The following is a 19,268-nucleotide window of genomic DNA, read 5'->3' as shown; positions in this document are numbered from 1 at the left end:
ACAGGGAAGTTAAGAGGAGAGGCTTTGGGGGGACAAAACAAAAGGATTAGAAAAGAATTAAACATATTTGTACAAAAATATTTATAGCAGCTCTTTTTGTGGTGTCAAAGAACTGGAAATTAAAGGGACGTCTGTCAACTGGGAAATGGCTGAACAAATTGTGGTATATGATGTTGGTGGAATACTATTGTGCTGTGAAAAACAATGAACAGGATGATTTCAGAAAGAGCTGGAAAGACCTACAAGAACTGATGCAGAGTGAAATAAGCAGAACCAGGAAAACATTATACACAGTAATGGCAATACTGTGGAATGTTCAACTGTGATAGACTCAGCTACTCTCAGCAATGCAATGATCCAGTAGAATTCTGAGGGACTTAGGACAAAGAATTTTATCCACTGTTGGAGTTGGAATACAGATGAAAGCACCTGATTTTTCACTTGTTTATTTGAGTTTATGATTTAGGGTTTTTGTTTTATGATTATTCACTTACAAAAAGGAATAAACTGGGAAACCGTTTTGCATGATAATACATGTATAAACTAGATTGAATTGCTTGCCAGCTCCAGGAGCATGGAGGGGAGGGAGGAGGGAGACAATTTGGATCATATAACTTCAGAAAACTAACATGGAAATTTGTTATTTCATGTAATTGGTAAAAAAAAAATTAGGAAAAAAGAAAAGAATTCAGTGATCTAATGTACAATTATGGTATAAGTGGTTGGAAGACTCATATTTAAGCCTGATCAGAGCTTAAGTTTTTTAAGACTATTAGTTTACATTTTACATTTTACCTCTGTACTTCTCTGAAACTACTCCTGGTGTGTTTTTGCTAACAAATTGGGTCAGGGTTGGTTAATCTCATCAAAAGCCATCTTCTCCAATGCAGAACGCGTTTCCTGCCATCAGCCATCATGGCTCTTGGGACTTCTCCCCTGCGACATTTAAGTCCAACTAGCTTGTTGCTGCTTAGTTGTGTCCAACTCTTAATGACCCCATTTGGGCTTTTCTTGGCAAAGATATTGGAGTGATTTGCCATTTCCTTATCCAGCCCATTTTACATAAGAGGAAACTGAGGCAAACAGGGTTAAGTGATTTGCCCAGGGCCACATGTACGTATATATCTGAGGCTGGATTTGAACTCATGAAGATGAGTCTTCCTGATTCTAAACCCAATGCTCTATCCACTGTGCCACCTGGCTGAACAACTAGCTTAGGACTTCCTAATTTTTCCAAGCCACAAAGACCTCAGGACACTTTTCTCTTAGAGCTACTTGTTCACCTGTGGTCCTGAATAAGCTTGCCTTGTTGAGACCACTCAAGAAAAAGAAAACTATCCATTCCTTCATTTCCAACATGTTTATATAGGAGAGTCAAACCAGAGAGATCTTACCAGTGGCCACACAGGAGAGTCACAGCCAAGAGATTGAGCCAGACAGAACATTCTGTCCACCAGCTATTGTTGAGGCACCAGTAAAGACCAAGGGACTGATCAGGATTTGCCAAATCATTCTGAAATGCCAAGTCCTTTTAGCAGTGGGTTACCAGATGGCCAGAAGCAGTTTCAAAGCTCAGAGGTGGTCAACTGAAGGCAAATTCCAAGAGTATTCCATATCCCTGTTACATGCTAATGAAATGCCAGGCAGGCCTGGACCAAATGGCTTTTGATTTCCCTTCTGGCTCTGTATCTGTGGTCTTACAGGTATGTATTTTATTTTCTGTCTGTTGTGTCCCTCTTCCCTACACTGTGCCTAGTACAGGGGCAGGGGTGTGTGTGAGTGGATGCTCAATAGAAACACAAATCTAGATGGGACATCAGAAGCCATCTAGACCCGACTCCTCTCCTTTTACAGATGAGGAGACTCAGCTAGACATGTTAAGTGACTTAGCAAGTGCCTGGCACAGTGCTTGGAAATGCCAGCTTTAGGTAGTAACCCAGAGAGTAGTAAGCATCAGAGGTGGAGTTTGAATTCAGGTCCTTTGACTGCAGAGCTGGTGGTGTTCTTTGCCATTGTTCCAGGCTGCCTCCCAATAGATGTTTGGCCGATACACTCCAGAGCTCAGATGAGCTTTGATAAGACTCAGGCTCCCCAACTGGATCCAATAGCACTACCTTGGAGAGCAGCCGGCTTCCATGGCCAGTGGCCAGCAGCCAGCCCTCATTTCCCTACACCCTCACTTTGCCAACAGCTGCCAACAGCCCTCCCATCTGCACACCTTCTGCTGGTGGATTTGCTCCCCTCCTGTGCTTTTCTCACTGGAGGGAAGGTGCCAAACTCCAGGCTCTTTGGGGGTGTTCCAGTTGCTGGTGGCTTTTTATTCTTTGGCTCTTATAGAGAGACCTAGATGTTTCCTTTGTCCCTCACTGCTCCTTACCTTTTCAGGTTGGATAGCTGATGGTTAAGTCAGGAGTATGAGCTCCTTCAAGCTTTGATCAGTTCATAAGTTCTGGAAGGGACCTCAGAGATCAAGTTTAACTCTCTCATTTTACAGATGAGGAAACTGAGGGAAACAGGATCAAATGACTTGCCTAAGGTCACACAGCTTGATCAGATTTGAACTCAGGAAGAATAATTTTCCTGACTCCAAGGCCTGGCTCTCATTTTTAGAGCACGTTCCAAAAGCACATATTTGGCACTTAATAAATGTTTGTGCATTGATGAGTTGAGTTTCATTTCACGAATGAGCAAACTGAGGCATAGAGATAGTCAGGCATCTCTCTCTTCGGCTCTGGAGACAAGAACTATGACCTCCTAACTCTTAGTCCAAAGCTTTTTTTCAGGCTCTGCTTTCTAACTAGTGAATAGGAGAGAGAGTCACTTCCCTTCCTCTCTCCCTCTTCTTCTTCTCCGCTCCCTTTCTCTGTCTCTCTTACTGATGACTGATGCATAGTCTAGTGCAGTGATGGCAAACCTTTAGCACAAGTGCCAAAGATGGCACACAGTGCTCTTGGTAGGCACATGGTTGAATTACTAGAAAGGAAGAGGGACTTGGGCAGAGCTGTTCCTCTCCCCCTCTCCACTGTGCCTGATGACATTTTTTCACATCCCCTGCCCCTCTGCCCACCAGCCCAACAGGAGCACTTCCTCCCTCCCCTGTGTGGGGTAAGGGAGGGCATGGCACTCCATTTCTAAAAGGTTCACCATCACTGACCTAGTGGATAGAGAGAAGGAATAAGATAGCCAGAAAGACCTGGGAGACCTGGGTTCCAATCATGCCCCTGATATATATTGGCTGTGTGTCTCTGGGCAATAATCAGTCTCTCACAGCTTAATCTAGACAACTTTCTAAGACATATGTTGCAGAGAAGGTGCCAGTCTGCATTGGAAGGGGGAGATTCCTCATCTGAGAATTTCTTACATCAATGAAATCCCTGGTCTAGGCTCTATCCCTAATAATAGCTTATATTCATATGATAATTATAATAATAGCTAATATTTATATAACACTTTAAAGTTTGCAAAGTTCTGTACAAATATTAATTTGTTTGATCCTCATAACTACCAGGGGTGGTAGATGCTGCTATTATCCCCATTTTACAGATAAGGAAACAAGTGGAGAGGGATTAAGTGATTTGCTAGGGTCACATAGAAATAAATGTATGAGGCGGAATTTAAACACATAACTTCCTGATTCCCACCCAGTGCTCTATCCACTGAGCCACCAGCTACCTCAGATATAATGTTCGCTTTTACATACATTATATCACACAATCACCTGTAGAGTTTGGATTGTTGGTATACGGTACAGAGGCTGAGAGGAACAAAGTGCCTTGCTCACAATCATTTAGCTGGTATCAGGGGCAGGTTTCAAAGTCAGGACTTTTCTGACTGTTCATTGTTGACTCTACTGTACTATATTGTCATAGAGATGGACACTGGACAGGAGAGATGACAGGAGCCCTTAAATTGCCAACCCCAAATCATAAAGTGTCAGGGAACCTTAGAGATGACCTGGTTCAACCCCTCATTTTCCAGATGAGAAAAGTGAAATCCAGAAGGAGGAAGCACTGAAGTCGGTTTTGGGGGCTCTGAGTTCAAATCTCCTTTCTATTTTTCACCACTTGTAAAACCTTGGGCACTTTCAACTTCCCTCATCTTCAGTTTTCTTATCTGTAAAAATGAGTCCTCTTTCAATTCTAAATTTACAATCCAATGAAACGACTTGCCCAAGATCACACAAAGTAGCAGATTGGGATTTAAACTCAAGTCTTTGGACTCCAGCTCCAATGTCCTATCCACCATCTACCTTCTAAAGGGAGGATCCTTTCAAAGCTTCCCTCTCTGAATTTTTTTCATCATTCCCAGCAATGAGTTACATTGAGGGGTGGGAAGCAGAGAGGGATGGGGAAGTTCTGGACTGACAGCAGCCTGATTAAAAAAGGGAGAGGAGTTGCAAGATGGAGCTCGTGGGAAGATAAAGACAATTGCTAGAGTGTTGAAATGTGGAAGGGGGTGGGCTGATGGATGAGCAGGTTTCCTTCCCTCAAAGTTCAGGCGCTGATTCTATACAGTTCACACAACCTGGGGAAAGAGCAATTCTACCCATTAAGCACCTACTGTGTGCAAAGCATAGGTTGTTTCCAACAACCCTTTACTAAGCCACTTAAAAGTGCTGAGTCTATGTTTACAAGGAAATGGTTTGTAAGTTTTTATTTTATTCAAAGGCACTGGGCAGCCATTGATTGACCAATCATTATTCTGATCCAGTTGAATTCCACAAACATTAAATACCTCCTATACCATACCAGGTAAAAGTGGCATGGCCCTTGCCCTCCAGAAGCAAGGATCAGGCCTTCTTCTGATCATAGCAAAATGTCTACCAGTTTCCCACATTACCAAAAGATCTAAAGGAAGGTTTCCAGTGTATTAGATGGACAATCTGATGGAGGATTTGGAAGACGTGGACAAGAGCCACATGGGATGGAAAGAACTGAATGGGTTGCAGCCTGCGGTTGGAGGAAACCTCTGTGAAATCCCAGAGCCGCTGAAGGATGTGTGGGCATGATGCTGGACACTGGGATACAAAGATGATGAATGATGTGTCTTTCATCCACTGGCGTTTACTGTTTAACAGAGGCAATGTAATGTAGTGGAAAGAGGGGTGGAATTGATGTCAGACTTCAAGAACTGGCTCTGTATCCTGCTATTTTCCCTTCCCTGAACCCCAATTTACTCAACTGTAAAAGGGGAAGGTTGGAAGGAAATGGGCCCTCAAGCTCTATGTGCCATTCCTGTGATCCTATGACCTGGGTTTAAATTTTGTTTCAAACTTAAACTCTTTGAGCCTTGGTTTCCTCACCTATAAAATGAGGGGGCTGGACCAGATGTTCTTGAAGGTGTTTTCCAGCTCTAAATCTGGGTTACTATGACAGGGAAGAGCATTCAATATGTAAACCAATAAGGAAGGAGGAAAGGAAGGAAGGGAGGAAGGGAGGGAGAGAGAGAAGGAAGGAGAAAAAGGAGGAAGGAAGGAAGGAGGGAGGGAAGGAGGAAGAAAGGGAGTAAGGAAAGGAGGAAGAAAGGGAGGGAGAGAGAAAGGAAGGAAGGAAGGAAGAGAAGAGAGGGAGGGAGGGAGGACAGAAAGAAGGGAGGAAAGAAGGAAGGGAGGGAGGAAGGAAGGAGGGAGGAAGGAAGGAGGGAGGGAGGGAAAAAGGAAGGAAGGGAAGAATGAAGACTAATGGGAAGTCTTCTAAGGAAGCAGCCCCTGAGCTGAACTTTGAAGGAAGTTAAGGGTTCCCAGGGCTGGATTCAAGGAGGCAGGACTTTCTAGACACAAGGTCCCAGTTCACAAGAAAACAAGGAGGTAGGAGATGGAATGTAGAGCAGGGACTAATGCTGCTGGCCTGCTGTAGGTCCATTGAGTGTGTTTGGAGAATTGCCACAGGGACTAGGATTCCTTGGTAGGGGGAATTGCCAGATGAGCAAATTCCTTATACCAGTTCAGGTTAGCATCTCCTCTGCAAACCAGTCTTAGAGGATTTTGTAATTGAGAGGTTTGGTGACTTACTCAGGGCTGCACAGCCAGTATATGCCAGATGTTGGACTTGAACCCAGGTCTTTTTTGGCTTTGAGGCCAGCCCTTCCTTCCCTCCCCCAGGGTACCTCTAGTACTTGAGAAAGTGATATGAAATAAGACTGGGAATGGAGGGAAAGGTAGGGAGGTGGAAGCCAGACTCTGGAGAGACTCAGGTGCCTGGCTGAAATGTTTGTATTGTGTCCTAGAGGCAGGAGGGATTCGCTGAGAGTTTTGATTCAGGGAGCGGCACTGTGGGATCTGTGCCCTTAGAAGACTGCTTTGGTAGCTGTGTGAAGGATGGATTCGAGATAGAGCCTGGAGACAAGGAGACCCCGGAGAGTCCAAGCAAGAATGAGTGTGGTAGCTGACTGGAGAGAACAATCACAGTGATGATGATGATAATTACTCAGATTTCTATAATGGCTTTAAGATTTGCAAAATGCTTTCCCTGTGCAGTAGTGTTTCGAACATTATTATCCCCATCTTACAGATGAGAAAATAAAGGTTCAGAAAAGTTAAGTGACTGGTTCAAGGCCACACAATAGTAAGTTTCAGGGACAAATCTAAGGCCAAGGCTTTTTTGTACAATATCTAGAAGGACTGCCTGGAAACATGGAATGAGGCCAATGGAAGAGCCAAGGAGGGCTTCAAGGTTATGAATGTGGACAATAAGGAGGCTGGTGGTGCCGTTGATGGGAACAGAGATATTTGTGGGAAGAGAACAAGTACACAGTCCAGGCCCTCCACCAGGTGGACCCAGGACTCCTGATGTTGTTCTGAGACTGGGCTGGAAGTACAGAGGCCACTCCAGGGCTGACCCCAGTCCTGCTGTTTTTGTGATCTGGGCCACTTCATACGCCTGGGCACCCCGAGGCTGCCCCATCCCCGAGCCATTCCCAAGGGCTCATCATATTGATTCCAGACTCAGCGTGGACACCCAGCGGTGTTACCCCTACTCGGTTTTAGCCCAGAACTCTGAAACCCGCCAGCCTCAGTCTCCCCACCTCGGCCACCTTCCTCAAGCTTCTGCCGAGATGTCTTCCGTCACCGGCGCCTGCAGCCTCCAGTGCAGCTCCCTCCAGCTCTCCACAAGCCACAAGGTCTCGGTTTGTTGACGGCATTGTCTGCCGAGTGGGAGGGAAAAGGAGGAGGAAGCGATGGGCTGGGAGGCCTTGGCAGCCTCCTTTAAACAAACAAGCCTATTCTGCTCAGCCCAGAAGCGACTCGACCTTAAGGCAAGGCTAGAAGGCGATTAATGGAAGGAGTCAAAAGCTCCTCGCAGACACTAGACGAGCCCCGGGACCTTGGAATTCAGAGTACCAACGAGCACTCGGGGAGGGGGGGCTTGGCCAGCTTCCATTGGTGGAGACGGGATAAAGGGCCGCATTTGCTAGGAACATGTTCACCATAAAGGCTCTGGAAGCTGCAAAGGGGGAGTTGGGGGTGGGGTCTAAGCTCTGCCAGGAGTTCAGTGGAAGCACAGCGGCTTGGAGCTGTAAACGAACATTTTATGGAATTATAGTAAATACTTTTACTTTTTTCATAAATCTTTTTTAAAAATACACCTCACACGTTTTCATGTCCACGTGTGTAGGTGCCAGGCTGATCTTCCCGGCGCCATTCTCACACACGGTTCGGTTTCATCTACACTAGGGACCCTTTTCTCCATCACTTTTTACTGAGTTGGGATCACCCGCAAACCCCGAGTGACAGCATTTGTCAGATTTCGGATGTATAAATTCTCCCTCAGAAAATTTAACCGCCCCTTCTGAAGCCCCCCTGCCCCGCCCATTCCGAGGCTTTTCTTTTCAGACTAAACATTCCCAGGTCCTTCAACAGCTCCTTCAACTTGGGCTTAGAGGGCACTCTGGCCGGGTAAAATACAGAACCCCAAGCCCTAAGTTCATTTGTGAGCTGTCCAAGGTAGAGCATAGCAGGAGCATGACTTCCCCTGTCCTTCTGTCCTTGAACTCTCCCTCCTTCCTCCTCTTCCTCCTCTCCCTCCTCCTCCTCCTCCTCCTCCCTTCTTCCTTCTTCTTCTTCTCTCCCTCCCTTCCTCCTTCTCTCTCCCTCTCCCTCTCTGTCTCCCTCCTCCCTCTCCCTCTCTCCCTTCTTAGAATCAATACTATGTATTAGTTCCAAAGCAGAAGAGCACTAAGGGCTACACAGTGGGGGTTAAGTGAGTTGCCCAGGGTCACCCAGCTAGGAAGTGTCTTAGGCCATTTTTTTAAACCCTCACCTTCCATCTTGGAGTCAATACTGTGTATTGGCTCCAAGGCAGAAGAGTGGTAAGGGTGGGCAATGGGGGTCAGGTGACTTGTCCAGGATCACACAGCTGGGAAGTGTCTGAGGCTGGATTTGAACCTAGGACCTCCCGTCTCTAGGCCTGACTCTCAATCCACTGAGCTACCCAGCTGCCCCCCTTAGGCCAGACTTGGCTCTCAATCCCATGAGCCACCTAACTACCCTTTGTTTTGTCTCTCTCAATACAGTTAAAAAATATTTTTTTTTTCGTCTGGGGGTGGGGTGGAGATTATTACACTGTTGCCTCATGTTGAGCCCCTGAGTCTTTTCCTCTACAAACCATTCAGCCACATGTCATCGCCAGATGAGGTCATCATGTATATCAAACGTGTCTCGACCCTTCGATTCTGGAAACACAGCTATTCTGCCCGCTGCTCGGTGCCCCTCATTCTTTTCATCTTTGGAGTTCAGGTAGAAGCAGTCCCAGAGGAGGCTGCTATTCAGCGATCATCATCTTCTTTTGTGTTCCGTGTTCTGCAGACTATTCACAGGGGGATGGAGTTATTATCTTGCTCTCGTCATCTTCAATGGAGTTATTATTATTATTATCTCCATCTTGGGCTTAGGTAGTGGCTGCTTCAGCCCCCAGTGCAGGACCTTCCATTGATCTCTATTAAAAATCAGCTTATCAGCTCCAAACCATTCTGGCAACATCTTTTTGGAACCTTTTAAGGATCTTTTTCACCAGGGAAGAACTGTGAGATGTTGGGGGAACATCTAGCTTTTCAAAGAGACTGTCCAGTCCTGGGGGCTTGCCTGAAACTCAGCTCTTGCCATTACTCCCTTACTGGCCCAAGGAGCGGTTCTGAGGAATCAGCCCCTCCTGCCTCTGCTGACTTTCTAGGTTTTGCAATCACGTCTTGTCTGTGGCTTCACGCTGGCATTTCCCTCAGCACCCGGGACCTTCTCATGTCGGAACTCTCCTCTGCTCTCTCTGCTGGTGCTTCTGCCCACTGGTGAATTCCTGCGGTCTCCTTTTGGGTGTGTTTTGGTCTTGTCTTGCCCCGTTAGACTGTAAGCTCCTAGAGGGACAGGGATTTTTCTTTGTGTTTCTATCCCCAGCACCTAGCACAGTGCCTGACACACAGTAGGGGCTTCATGAATGCTCATTGCTCAAAGAGCTTCCTTCTTTACCTAGGCAAAGTCTCCTTTCATCCTTTTTCCTCATGACCCCAAAATGTGTGTATGCTCACGGAAGGCGAGATATTTTAATGTGAGCCCAAGAGGGAAAACGTGATGGGTTGCAAACCTCAAAGTCAGGCTGGACTCCTCAAATAACCCAATTGCTCGTCTTTGTTTAAGTCTCTTATGCTACCCCATCCTCCTCCTAATGCCAGAGATTTTCCTAAAGTCTGACCATGGTACTCTCCTCTGTAATAAGCTACAGTGGCTCCTTATTACTTCCAGGCTCAAATAGAAATTCTTCATCTTGGAATTTAAAGCTCTTCGTTCACAGTTTGGCCCTAGATTTCTCTTTTTCAGATTTGCTGGACATTTAGACTTATGGCCCTTTATGCACACTCTTTTCTAGGGCTGTGTAGGAAGGATTAGTGTGTTAACTTCAGCTGTGGGGTTATGGGTGCCTCTTTCTCCCAGCTGATTCCATGCATGTAGAGCACCAAGAGATGACTACTGAGGAAGTTCCAAAACTAGGAATGAGTAAGACCTAGGAATTGCAGCTAAGTGGGACAGTAGATAGAGTGCTGGGCCTAGAGTCAAAGAGATTCATCTTCCCTAGTTCAAATCTGGCTTCAGACACTTCCTAGCTGTGTGACCTTGGGCGAGTCACTTAGCTCTGCTTATTTAGCCTTTACCCTTCTTAGGTGTGACTAAGACAGGAAGTTTTTTGTTTTTGATTTGTTCAATCCTATGAGCTATAAGCAGGGGTGGGCAAGCATTTCAACCAGGGATCCTTCTTAACCTGAGATCTGTGAACCTGTTTTAAAAAATAATTTTGGGACAGCTCTGGAGCACAATGGATAAAGAGCTAGGCCTGGGGTTGGGAGGACCTGGGTTCAAATGTGGTCTCAAATACTTCTAGCTGTGTGATTCTGGGCAAGTCACTTAACCCCAGTTGCCCAGCTCTTACCACTCTTCTGACTTAATCCTGATGCTATAAAAATCCTTTTTTGATAACTGGAATTCAATAGGGTTTCTTCAATACTCCCATCTGCTGCTTTTAAAAGCACGATTCTGAGAAAGGCTCTGCCCGAGGGGGCCGAGACACAAAAAAGATCCCACACTCCTGCTCTCAGCACAGGGCACCAGGCAGCCGCTGCCACATCTGTCAGACAACCCAGGGAAACAGGCTCTCTCCTTTTAGAGAGACACCAAGCGGCCTGATGCAAATTCTAGTTTGTTTTTTTATTGTTTACTTCCTGAAGAATACCTCATCACAGTGAAACAGCAGGCCCCCACGTCCATTGTTCCAACAAGAGGACAAAAGCTCAGGACCGCCAAGGCTCCAGATCTGTCAGCCTGGAGGTGGGGTGGTAGTCCTTGAACCCAGTACTCAGAGGGGACAAGAGGGAACAGAAGTAATTCAAAAAAAGAGGGGCAGGGACCCCAAAGCACCCACCCTAAAGGCAGCTCAACACGGTGGATTTTTCCAAGAGTTTGCCAACCCCTGTGAAGCTGGCATTTTCCATGCCAAGCTGAATCTTCTGAAGAGAAATGAACTGATGGCTTCTGGGACCCACGTGTCTTGGCAAGAGAATAAGCCCAAGGCTGGCTATTGAGGAGGCAAAATTTTTGCTATTCATTCCTGAGCGCTGCCAGACACCCAGTGGTTGTCTTTGACTCTGGCTGAAGTGAGACTAATCAGGAACTGGATGCAGGGAAGGGGAGCTGAGGAATTTTAATCAACCTGGCTGAGGGTGGGGAGGGAGTTTCAAAGACAGCTCTCACTGGCAGCCTCGAGATCGAGCTGGGGGGGGGGAGAGTCTTTAGCCCCATCTTAGGGCATAACTGAAGGGAAAAGCTGGTGAATCTCCAGTCTCACGTGGCCCCTCTCCTCATTCTGGGGACCAAGTTCATTGACTTCATCACTAGCATTCAGATTAGTTTTCCTTACCTTAAAGAGGCAGGTGCTCCCCCCCATTCAGTGGGTGGGCCTCCCCCCAATATACTGGGTTGGCTTGAGAGCTCACTAAGGGAAGAAGTGAATAAAAATTGAATAAAAAGAAGATAAAGAAAAAGACTGAACCTTCAGACTAAGCGGCCTTCCGGAGGGGGGTGGAGACAGAAGGACAGTTTAGCTACAATCTAGCTTCACTCCATTCCCATTAACCCTCCCCCCACCCCCACCAGAAGAACCAAATGTCAACATCTGGGCAGGGACCCCTCAACCAAAGCATGGTCCAGTCCCCATCGTCCAACAGGAGAAGAGGAGAGGAGCCGAGGGCTTCTGGTCACACTCCTCTTCAAGCCGTCCATCCTCAGAAGCAGCTCGGTTTCCTGGGGGGTGGCCAGTAGCTGTCTGAAATGGGCACAGGACTGTCCCAGCTGCCCTCTTACAGATGACTGCCAGGGTCCATGAGGGTTGTAGGAAAGGCTGATTCTGTTCCTGCTAGGAACAAATCATCAAGGCAGCTTGGTAAACAAGAAGGACACAGGAAGGTCCAAAAGCCTGGAACACTGAGGGGGTTGTGTGGGTTTGTATGTTCCAAGGAAAAGTCCAGTTTGTGCCCTTGGCAAAAGCCAACGGCTTCCTTTGCTCGGATCAACAACGTGGACTCATCCAGGTGTGTCTCTTGCCTTTGGGAATAAGAACAGTGACAAAAAAAGTCAATAGAGAAAAGAGCAGACTGAACTGAACTTCCACATAAGTTCCTATTAAGTGCTGGCCCTAGGAGAGCAGCAATTGTCATTACCAGACCTGAATTCAAATCCTGACTCTGCCCACTTAATATCTGTGCGGTTTGGGGTAGGTCACTTACCTGCTCTGGACTCAGCTGACTCCCCTATAAAACAAGGGGGCTGGATCGGGTATATTATGGTACAGTACAGCATTGGCAAGACATGGCTCGTGTGCAGAGCCGGCACTCGGGGAGCTGCTCCGTTTCCCCCCTTCCCAGCACGAGAGGACATTTCAAGCACTTCCTCTCTCTGCTCTTTGGGGTAATGTGGGGGCTCGTAGCCAGCCCGAATTTGCCTTCTGGGCACTCGAACTTGGAAAAGGTTCACCAACACTGGTATAGTAGATTAAGCACCAGACTTAGAGTCAGGATGACTTGGATTCTAATCCTGTTTCAGATTTCATTTACTAGTTAGGAGAGTCTGAACAAAAGTTCTTTCACAATCCTGGACCTCGGTTTCCTCATCTGTATAGTTTGGATACTCTGGTCCTTATTATCTGTGTGATCTTGGATAAGTCACTTAAATCTTCCTCAGTTTCCTCTTCTGTAAATAAAGAGGTTGGAGTCAATTGTCCTCAGAGGTGCCTTTCAGCCCTAGGAATCTGTTGACTGGCACAGCCTCGGAGGTCCCTTCTGATTTTAAATCCTATGGGCCGTGATCCTATGCCACTGAGTGTCCTGAGGAGGGGGAGGATCTGACTGAACCCCACATGCTAGGATGGGAAGGAAAGCGGCCTCCCCCCTCCCCCCCCCCGCCCACATCAGTCTCCTGCCACAGAAATGAACCTGTCAGAACTCATCTGAGTTCTACTAAGCCAGACCTACAAAGAGCAACTTGGCTTTCCGAAGACGGGAGAGAGAATATTTTTTTTTTTACTCTACTGTGCCTTCAATGAGAAAAGAGGAAAAAATGGGCATTGGAGGGAAGAAATGTTTCTGAGAGAACGTTCACTCCGCTGCCACACCTTCAGGGCTACTTCTAGTGCCTAGCAAGTGTGTCTGCAGGGACGAGGGATCCCAAGGGAAGCAGGAGCTCCCCTGGAATGTTCAAATCTTTGGCATCAAAGATGATATAAGCCTGGAAAGTGACCCAGTTAATAATATCCTCCCAGTCAGTCAAGTTGGCCAACTCTTGGGATGGGATGGTGTAAGAGCAGTGAGCTCTGGGCTGGGACATAGGAAACCTGCCTTCTTGGGGTGCATCCAGTAGGTGTTTAATAAATGCCTTTTACATCCCACATAAATGAAAGGGTTAAACTTGATGCCTCCTAAACTCCCTTAGGTCTTTGTGTCTGAGCCCCGACTTGGTTGTATAAAGTGGAGATAAAAATAGAACCCACTTCCCAAGGGGAGGATCAAATGAGAAAATTGTAAAGGCCTTACCATAGTGCCTAGCACAGTGAAGGCTATATGAATGTTTGCTAATAGATAACTTATGTAAAGTAAGTTGCAATCCTTAAAGCACTATATAAATGTTAATTATTATTATTAAATCACCATTAATCATATTTAATTAGCTTTTTAAAAACCCTTATCTTCTATCCTAGTATCTTTTTTTTTTTTAATGCTTACCTTCCATCTTAGAATCAATTTTATGTATTGGTTCCAAGGCAGAAGAGCAGTAAGGGTTAGGCAATGGGGGTTAAGTGACTTGCCCAGGGTCACACAGCTAGGAGGTGTCTGAGGCTATATTTGAACCTGGGACCTCCTGACTCTAGGTCTGGTGCTCTATTCACTGTGCTACCCAGCTGCCCCACTTAATACATTTTAAATGTATTAAATGTTATTAAATATAACAAGGACAGTTACTATGAAAATAATCTCTGTCTACTCAAACCAGGAGGTATACTTTCCCATACAAATTGCTTGTGGAGAGTGGGCTCAAACTTAGAGTAAGCCCAAAGGCATGAGTGACAAAGGGCTAAGCCACAGTGCTCAGTCACTGGGAGTTCCTTTTTTCCCCACTGTAGAGTCCTCATGAAGTTGCCCTTAATGACCAGTCTCTGTAGAGCCCATATTATAACTTCTCTCTTCTCTGAAAGGGTTTTCCCTTGTGGAGTTTGTCTTTCCTTGGAGGAGTCTGGTTTGTTCTCTATGTGTCTCTCAGCTCCCAGTGCAGACCGTGTCATCAGCCAGGCTGCTCTCAGCTTGAGTGGATGAGACCTCCAAATAAATATTCTGATCTTCTGATGTTCTAACCTGGTTGATTCTGTCTCTGGACATTCTCTTTCTCTCCCTCTCTTCTTTTTGTCTCTGTCTCTCTTCCTTTCTCTGTCTGTCTCTCTTTCTGACTCTCTCCCTCTTTCTGTCTCTCTTTCTGTCTCCTCTCTTCCTCTCTCTGTCTGTTCCTCTTTCTGTCTCTCTCCTTCTCTTTTCCTTTTTCTATCTGTCTCTCTTTCTCTGTCCAAGTCTGACTCTCTCTGTCTCTGCCTCTCTTTCTTTCTTCCTCTGTCTCTCTTTCTCTTTTTCTGTCTCCTCTCTTCCTCTCTCTGTTTCTCTTTCTGTCTCTCTTCCTTTTTCTGTCTTTGTCTCTTTATCTCTCTCTCTCTCTCTCTCTCTATATATATATATATATACACACATATATGTATATATATATACACACATATATGTATTTATATATTTCTCTCTCTCCCTCTTTCTGTCTCTGCCTTTCTCTCTTCCTCTCTGTCTGTCTCTCTCTGTCTGTTTCTGTCTCCTTCTCTCTTCCTCTCTCTGTCTCTGTTTCTCTTTCTGTCTCTCTCTTCCTTTTTCTGTCTTTGTCTCTGCCTATGTCTCACTTTCTCCCTCTCTCTTCCTTTTTCTGTCTCTGTCTCTCTTTCTGCCTCTCTCTCTCTCTCTCTCTCACTATCTCTGCCTCTCTTTCTCTTTCTCTGACTCTGATTCTCTGTCTGTCTGTCTGTCTTTCTCATACTTTCCTCTCGACTTCCAGCTGGATGTACAGTCTCCTGTTAATCCAGTCTCTCCCATAGAATGGTCAGTGAGGCCCCAGGGGCTTAGAGGAGTCGGCTCCTACTGGACTAGCTTGCTATTTTTATATGTAGCCTAAGAGGATTCACTTGTTTTTTTTTTGACCAATGACAAGATATTTCTTTGTGGCATCATCTGTTTTTATCCAATGCCCCCCCCCCACCTCTTTCAAATTGATTAAGGATTTGTTCACACCTAGTTTGCTTTTGATTGACTGACGGCTGATTAAAACGAAATGTCTGGATGTTCTGTGATTAATTACATGCCATGTACTAAACACAAATAAGATTCTTCCTCTATTTGTTGTTTCCTCCAATTAAAACATGAGCTCCTTTTCTTCTTTTTTTAAATCCTCATCACTTAGCACAGTGCCTGGCATAGAGTAAGTCTTTGATAAATGCTTTTTCCATTCCACATAAAGTGAAAGGTTTAAACTTGATGACTCCCAAGTAAGATGACTCCTATTTTTAATCTGTGATCTGCTTAATTGGATCAATGGACAAGTGTTTATTTAGCATTCACTCTGATCCACTGTGCTGGGCACTGGGGTGATATACACAAAGAAGGAAATCAACCCTACTCTTGAAGAACTCAGAGACAATGATTCCATCTGTAAGAATATATGGAATAGATATCTCTGCATATACAGAATAAATACTAAAAGCATAAACCGGCCCTAAGGCTTTTGGGATGCCCTGTGTGAGGACAATAAATACAAATAAAGATCAGCTGATTCAAAAGAGCTAATTTCAGAGGGAGGATATTGAGAGTTGTGGGGGATCAGGAAAGACTTCATGTAAATGGTGATATTTGAGCCTCACCTTGAAGGCAGAGATGGATTCTGGGAGGTAGAGTGCATTCCAGTTATGGGGATACAGCCAGTGCAAAGGCATGGTGATGGGAGGTGACATACATGTATGAAGAACAGAGAGAAGACCAGTTTGGTTGGACTGTAGAATATGGGAAGGAGTCAATGTATAACATGTATAACAAGGCTGGAAAGACAGGTTGGGTGCCAGGCTTTGGAGGATTTTGGAAGTCTAACAAGCTGAGTGCTCTGTTCCCTCCCCATTCATTCCAGGCTGGATCAGTGTGGATTTTGGGGATGCTGAGAAATGTTCTGTTGGTAAGCAGTGGAATCTGAAGAAGAACTGGTGGGGGGAAGATGAGCTACAGAGAAGGGCCTTTTTAGTCAACGAGAGGAAGGGGAGTGTGGCTGCTGAGACAGATCAGGAAGATTCTCAAAAGCTTTCCACTTACTGGGAGCCTTGTGACTGTCACTGTCAGAGCCACTGCCCTGCAGCTCTCCTGGGCCACTCTCTGGGCCACTTTGGACTCCTCCAGCCTCGCTGCTGCCCAGGCTGGTCCAGCTCCCTGAGGGGTGGCTAGGAGGCAGGGCCTGGCCTTGGGCTGCACTGGGAAGGTCACTGCTGCCACCTAGAAAAGACAGACAATGGATGAGGGCTATCTGGGGCATCCGCCCTTTCAGACTAACCTGCTCTTCTACTCCCTTCCTGGGAGTGTGCCAACAGGGTCCTTCTAATTCAATCAGTCGACAAGCATTCACTATGTGCCCTGAATTGTGCTAAGTACTGGCAATCCAAAGAAACAGCAAAAATAGTCCTTGCTCTCAAGGAGCTTACAATCTAACAGGAGAGTGACCTGGCTTGTATAGAGATAGGTACGTGATAAGCTAAGCTAAGAAGATTAAGACTTTAGTAGCTTCAGTAGATTGAGAGCCAGGCCTAGAGACAGGAGGTTCTGGGTTCAACTATCACCTCAGACACTTCCTAGCAGTGTGACCTTGCACAAGTCACTTAACCCCCATTGCCTAGTCCTTATTGCTCTTCTGCTTTGGAACCAATACTTAGAATTGATTCTAAGACTGGAGGTTAGGATTAAAAAAATTTTTTTTAATTTAATTTATTTTTGGGAAAAACAAAAAAGTCTGATTTTCCTAACAATATGCGACCCAGGCTTCCAAAATTGCCTCCAGCCAGTTCCTCCAGCTTTCACAGGCCCTTGCACCAGTCCTGCTGCATCAGGCGTGGCTCCCTATTGAAGGGGAAGTGTTTGAAAGGTACAGGTTTTGCAATGCTGACTCTTCAAACACAGGAAAACCCTTTCAGGAGTTTCTCTCCCTGCCCTGTCAACAACCAGGTCCCAGTTAGACCATAATCACTTTTGAATGCAGGGCCGGAGGTGAGGATTTAAAGACAGGACTTTAGGAGCTTCTACGGAGGAGGGAGGAGGTGAGGAAGCTCTTTGTCCAAGATAGGGGAAGGGCATGAGACCACTTCCAGTCTCAAATGTTGGAGGAGAATTGAGCCTGAGGGCTTGTGGGCTTCAGGGGACCCAGAGGAATCTAGGCCTATGGAAGTCCTGATGGAGCTTTTGTATCTGCCCCCAAAGGTATCTTACTGCCTACCAGGGGGAACATGGCAGAGGGAGACATCCTGCGCATCTACCTTGGACTGGGCTGCTTTAAGATTCACATGAATAGGCCCAAGGTGGGTCTACCTAATGAACTCAAAATGAGAAATCTGCCTGTCCAAGGCAGCACTCACTCCTGGGTCACAGAACCACAAATCTAGAGCTGGCAGGGACCCTAGAGTTCGTCTGGGTCAGATCCTGTTTCTGGAGGGGTGGACTCAGGATGGCAGAGAAAGAGGAAGCATTTCTGCCTCGCTCACCCAATTCATCTCTTCCCCAACAACTTAGAAAACTGGCCAGACTGAATGTTGATGGGGAAAGCCAAGAAAAAGTCACCACCATTCATTTTTCCCACCCAGAGCATCCTAGGAAGACAGACAGAGAAGTCTGTGGACGCACAGTGGGGGCCTGGCTGGGGAGTAGAAGTGAGCGGCAGATATGTTCCAGGGCTCAGGGGCAGTTAGAGGGCTGAGACCCAATACGTGGGCAAGTCACGCCCCCTTTATGAGCCTCGACTTCAACTTTGTAAAAAAGAAGAGGATTCTGGCTAGATCTATGGTCCCATGATGCAAAGGCATTTTATGTGCCTGGTATCGGCTTCCTCTGCAAAATGAAGGGGGAAGGAACAGATGGTCCTGAAGGCCCTTCTAGCTCTAGTGACCTCCTCTTAGAAGTTATAACTTCTTAGACAGGCTCTGCCTGCCTGTAGAAGGGTTATAATGAGCAAAGGAAGGAATGGGCGTACATTTTTTGAAATGCCAAAGAGCCAATGGAAATGCCCCCTTTGTGTGGTTATCTCAGCTGGAGCCATGCTGAGGATTGTCGCCCTTTCAATGACTCGCTGGCTGAGCCACCTGGGGGGAGACAAGGCTACCCTGGGGCCTCTGATGGCAAACACAGCGTTCTTTCAGAGGAGTGAGTTCTGCATCGATGGACATCTTGGAGCTCAGGCTGGATGACCACTTGCTGGGACACTGTAGAGAGAATCACTGGCCTGGAACAGGTTGGATTGGATTGGGTGGCCTCTGGGGTCCTTTCCAGGTCTGTTTCTGCAAAGCAGCCCCAAACGCGTTGAGCCCTGCCTTTCTAGGTTCTCCTCCCTCCAGTTAATGATGTGTGAACATGCCCTTCAGCGCACCCCAGAGAGCTGATGTTCAGGGATGTTCTGCCCTCGTCTGCCCTGCACACCCCACACCTCCTCCCTCTGGCCCTGGGGCTCCTCAAAGGCCATACTCTCTGCAGTGCCAGCTGCTATCCTCTTACCTAATTCTGTCTTGGATTTGCTGCCTGTTGGGCTCTTGGTCCCACTGGACGGGAGCTTCTCTTCGAGGCTGGAAGAGCTCAAGGTTGAGTCACTGTCGCTGTCACTAGACACCACTGCAAGACACAAACACATAGCCTCAGACACTTCCTAGCTGTGTGACCCTGGGCAAGTCCCTTAACCCCAATTACCTAGCCTTTGCCACTCTTCTGCCTTGGAACCAATACGTAGTATCGATTCTGAGACAGAAGATAAGTTTTAATCTTAATCAGACAGTATTAATTCAAAACCAGAAAGTAATGGTTTAAGGAAGGAAGGAAGGAAGGGAAAGAGAAAGAAAGAAAGAAAGAAAGAAAGAAAGAAAGAAAGAAAGAAAGAAAGAAAGAAAGAAAGAAAGAAAGAAAGAAAGAAAGAAAGAAAGAAA

General features: G+C 46.3%; 1 protein-coding gene and 1 non-coding gene across 2 annotated transcripts in view; both read right to left on the bottom strand.

The window, feature by feature from the left end:
• Positions 1-11,778: 11,778 nt before the first annotated feature.
• The window catches only part of RPH3AL (rabphilin 3A like (without C2 domains)), a 166,508-nt gene continuing 159,018 nt past the window's right edge, over positions 11,779-19,268 (bottom strand). Inside the window, exons 6-8 of the mRNA XM_044672933.1 lie at positions 18,847-18,960; positions 16,411-16,587; positions 11,779-12,079 (exon numbers count right to left, since the gene is read on the bottom strand). Of these exons, the coding sequence (XP_044528868.1) occupies positions 12,045-12,079; positions 16,411-16,587; positions 18,847-18,960 (326 nt within the window). The 3' untranslated portion in view covers positions 11,779-12,044. The remainder of the gene's footprint in view (positions 12,080-16,410; positions 16,588-18,846; positions 18,961-19,268) is intronic.
• On the bottom strand, positions 17,221-17,346 carry LOC123248186. The gene has a single exon (XR_006506261.1). It is a non-coding gene; the product is annotated as a small nucleolar RNA SNORA71 (small nucleolar RNA).

This window comes from Gracilinanus agilis, chromosome 4, assembly GCF_016433145.1.
Source record: "Gracilinanus agilis isolate LMUSP501 chromosome 4, AgileGrace, whole genome shotgun sequence".
Taxonomy (NCBI): Eukaryota; Metazoa; Chordata; class Mammalia; order Didelphimorphia; family Didelphidae; genus Gracilinanus; species Gracilinanus agilis.
This window is presented reverse-complemented; position numbering and strand designations above follow the sequence as displayed.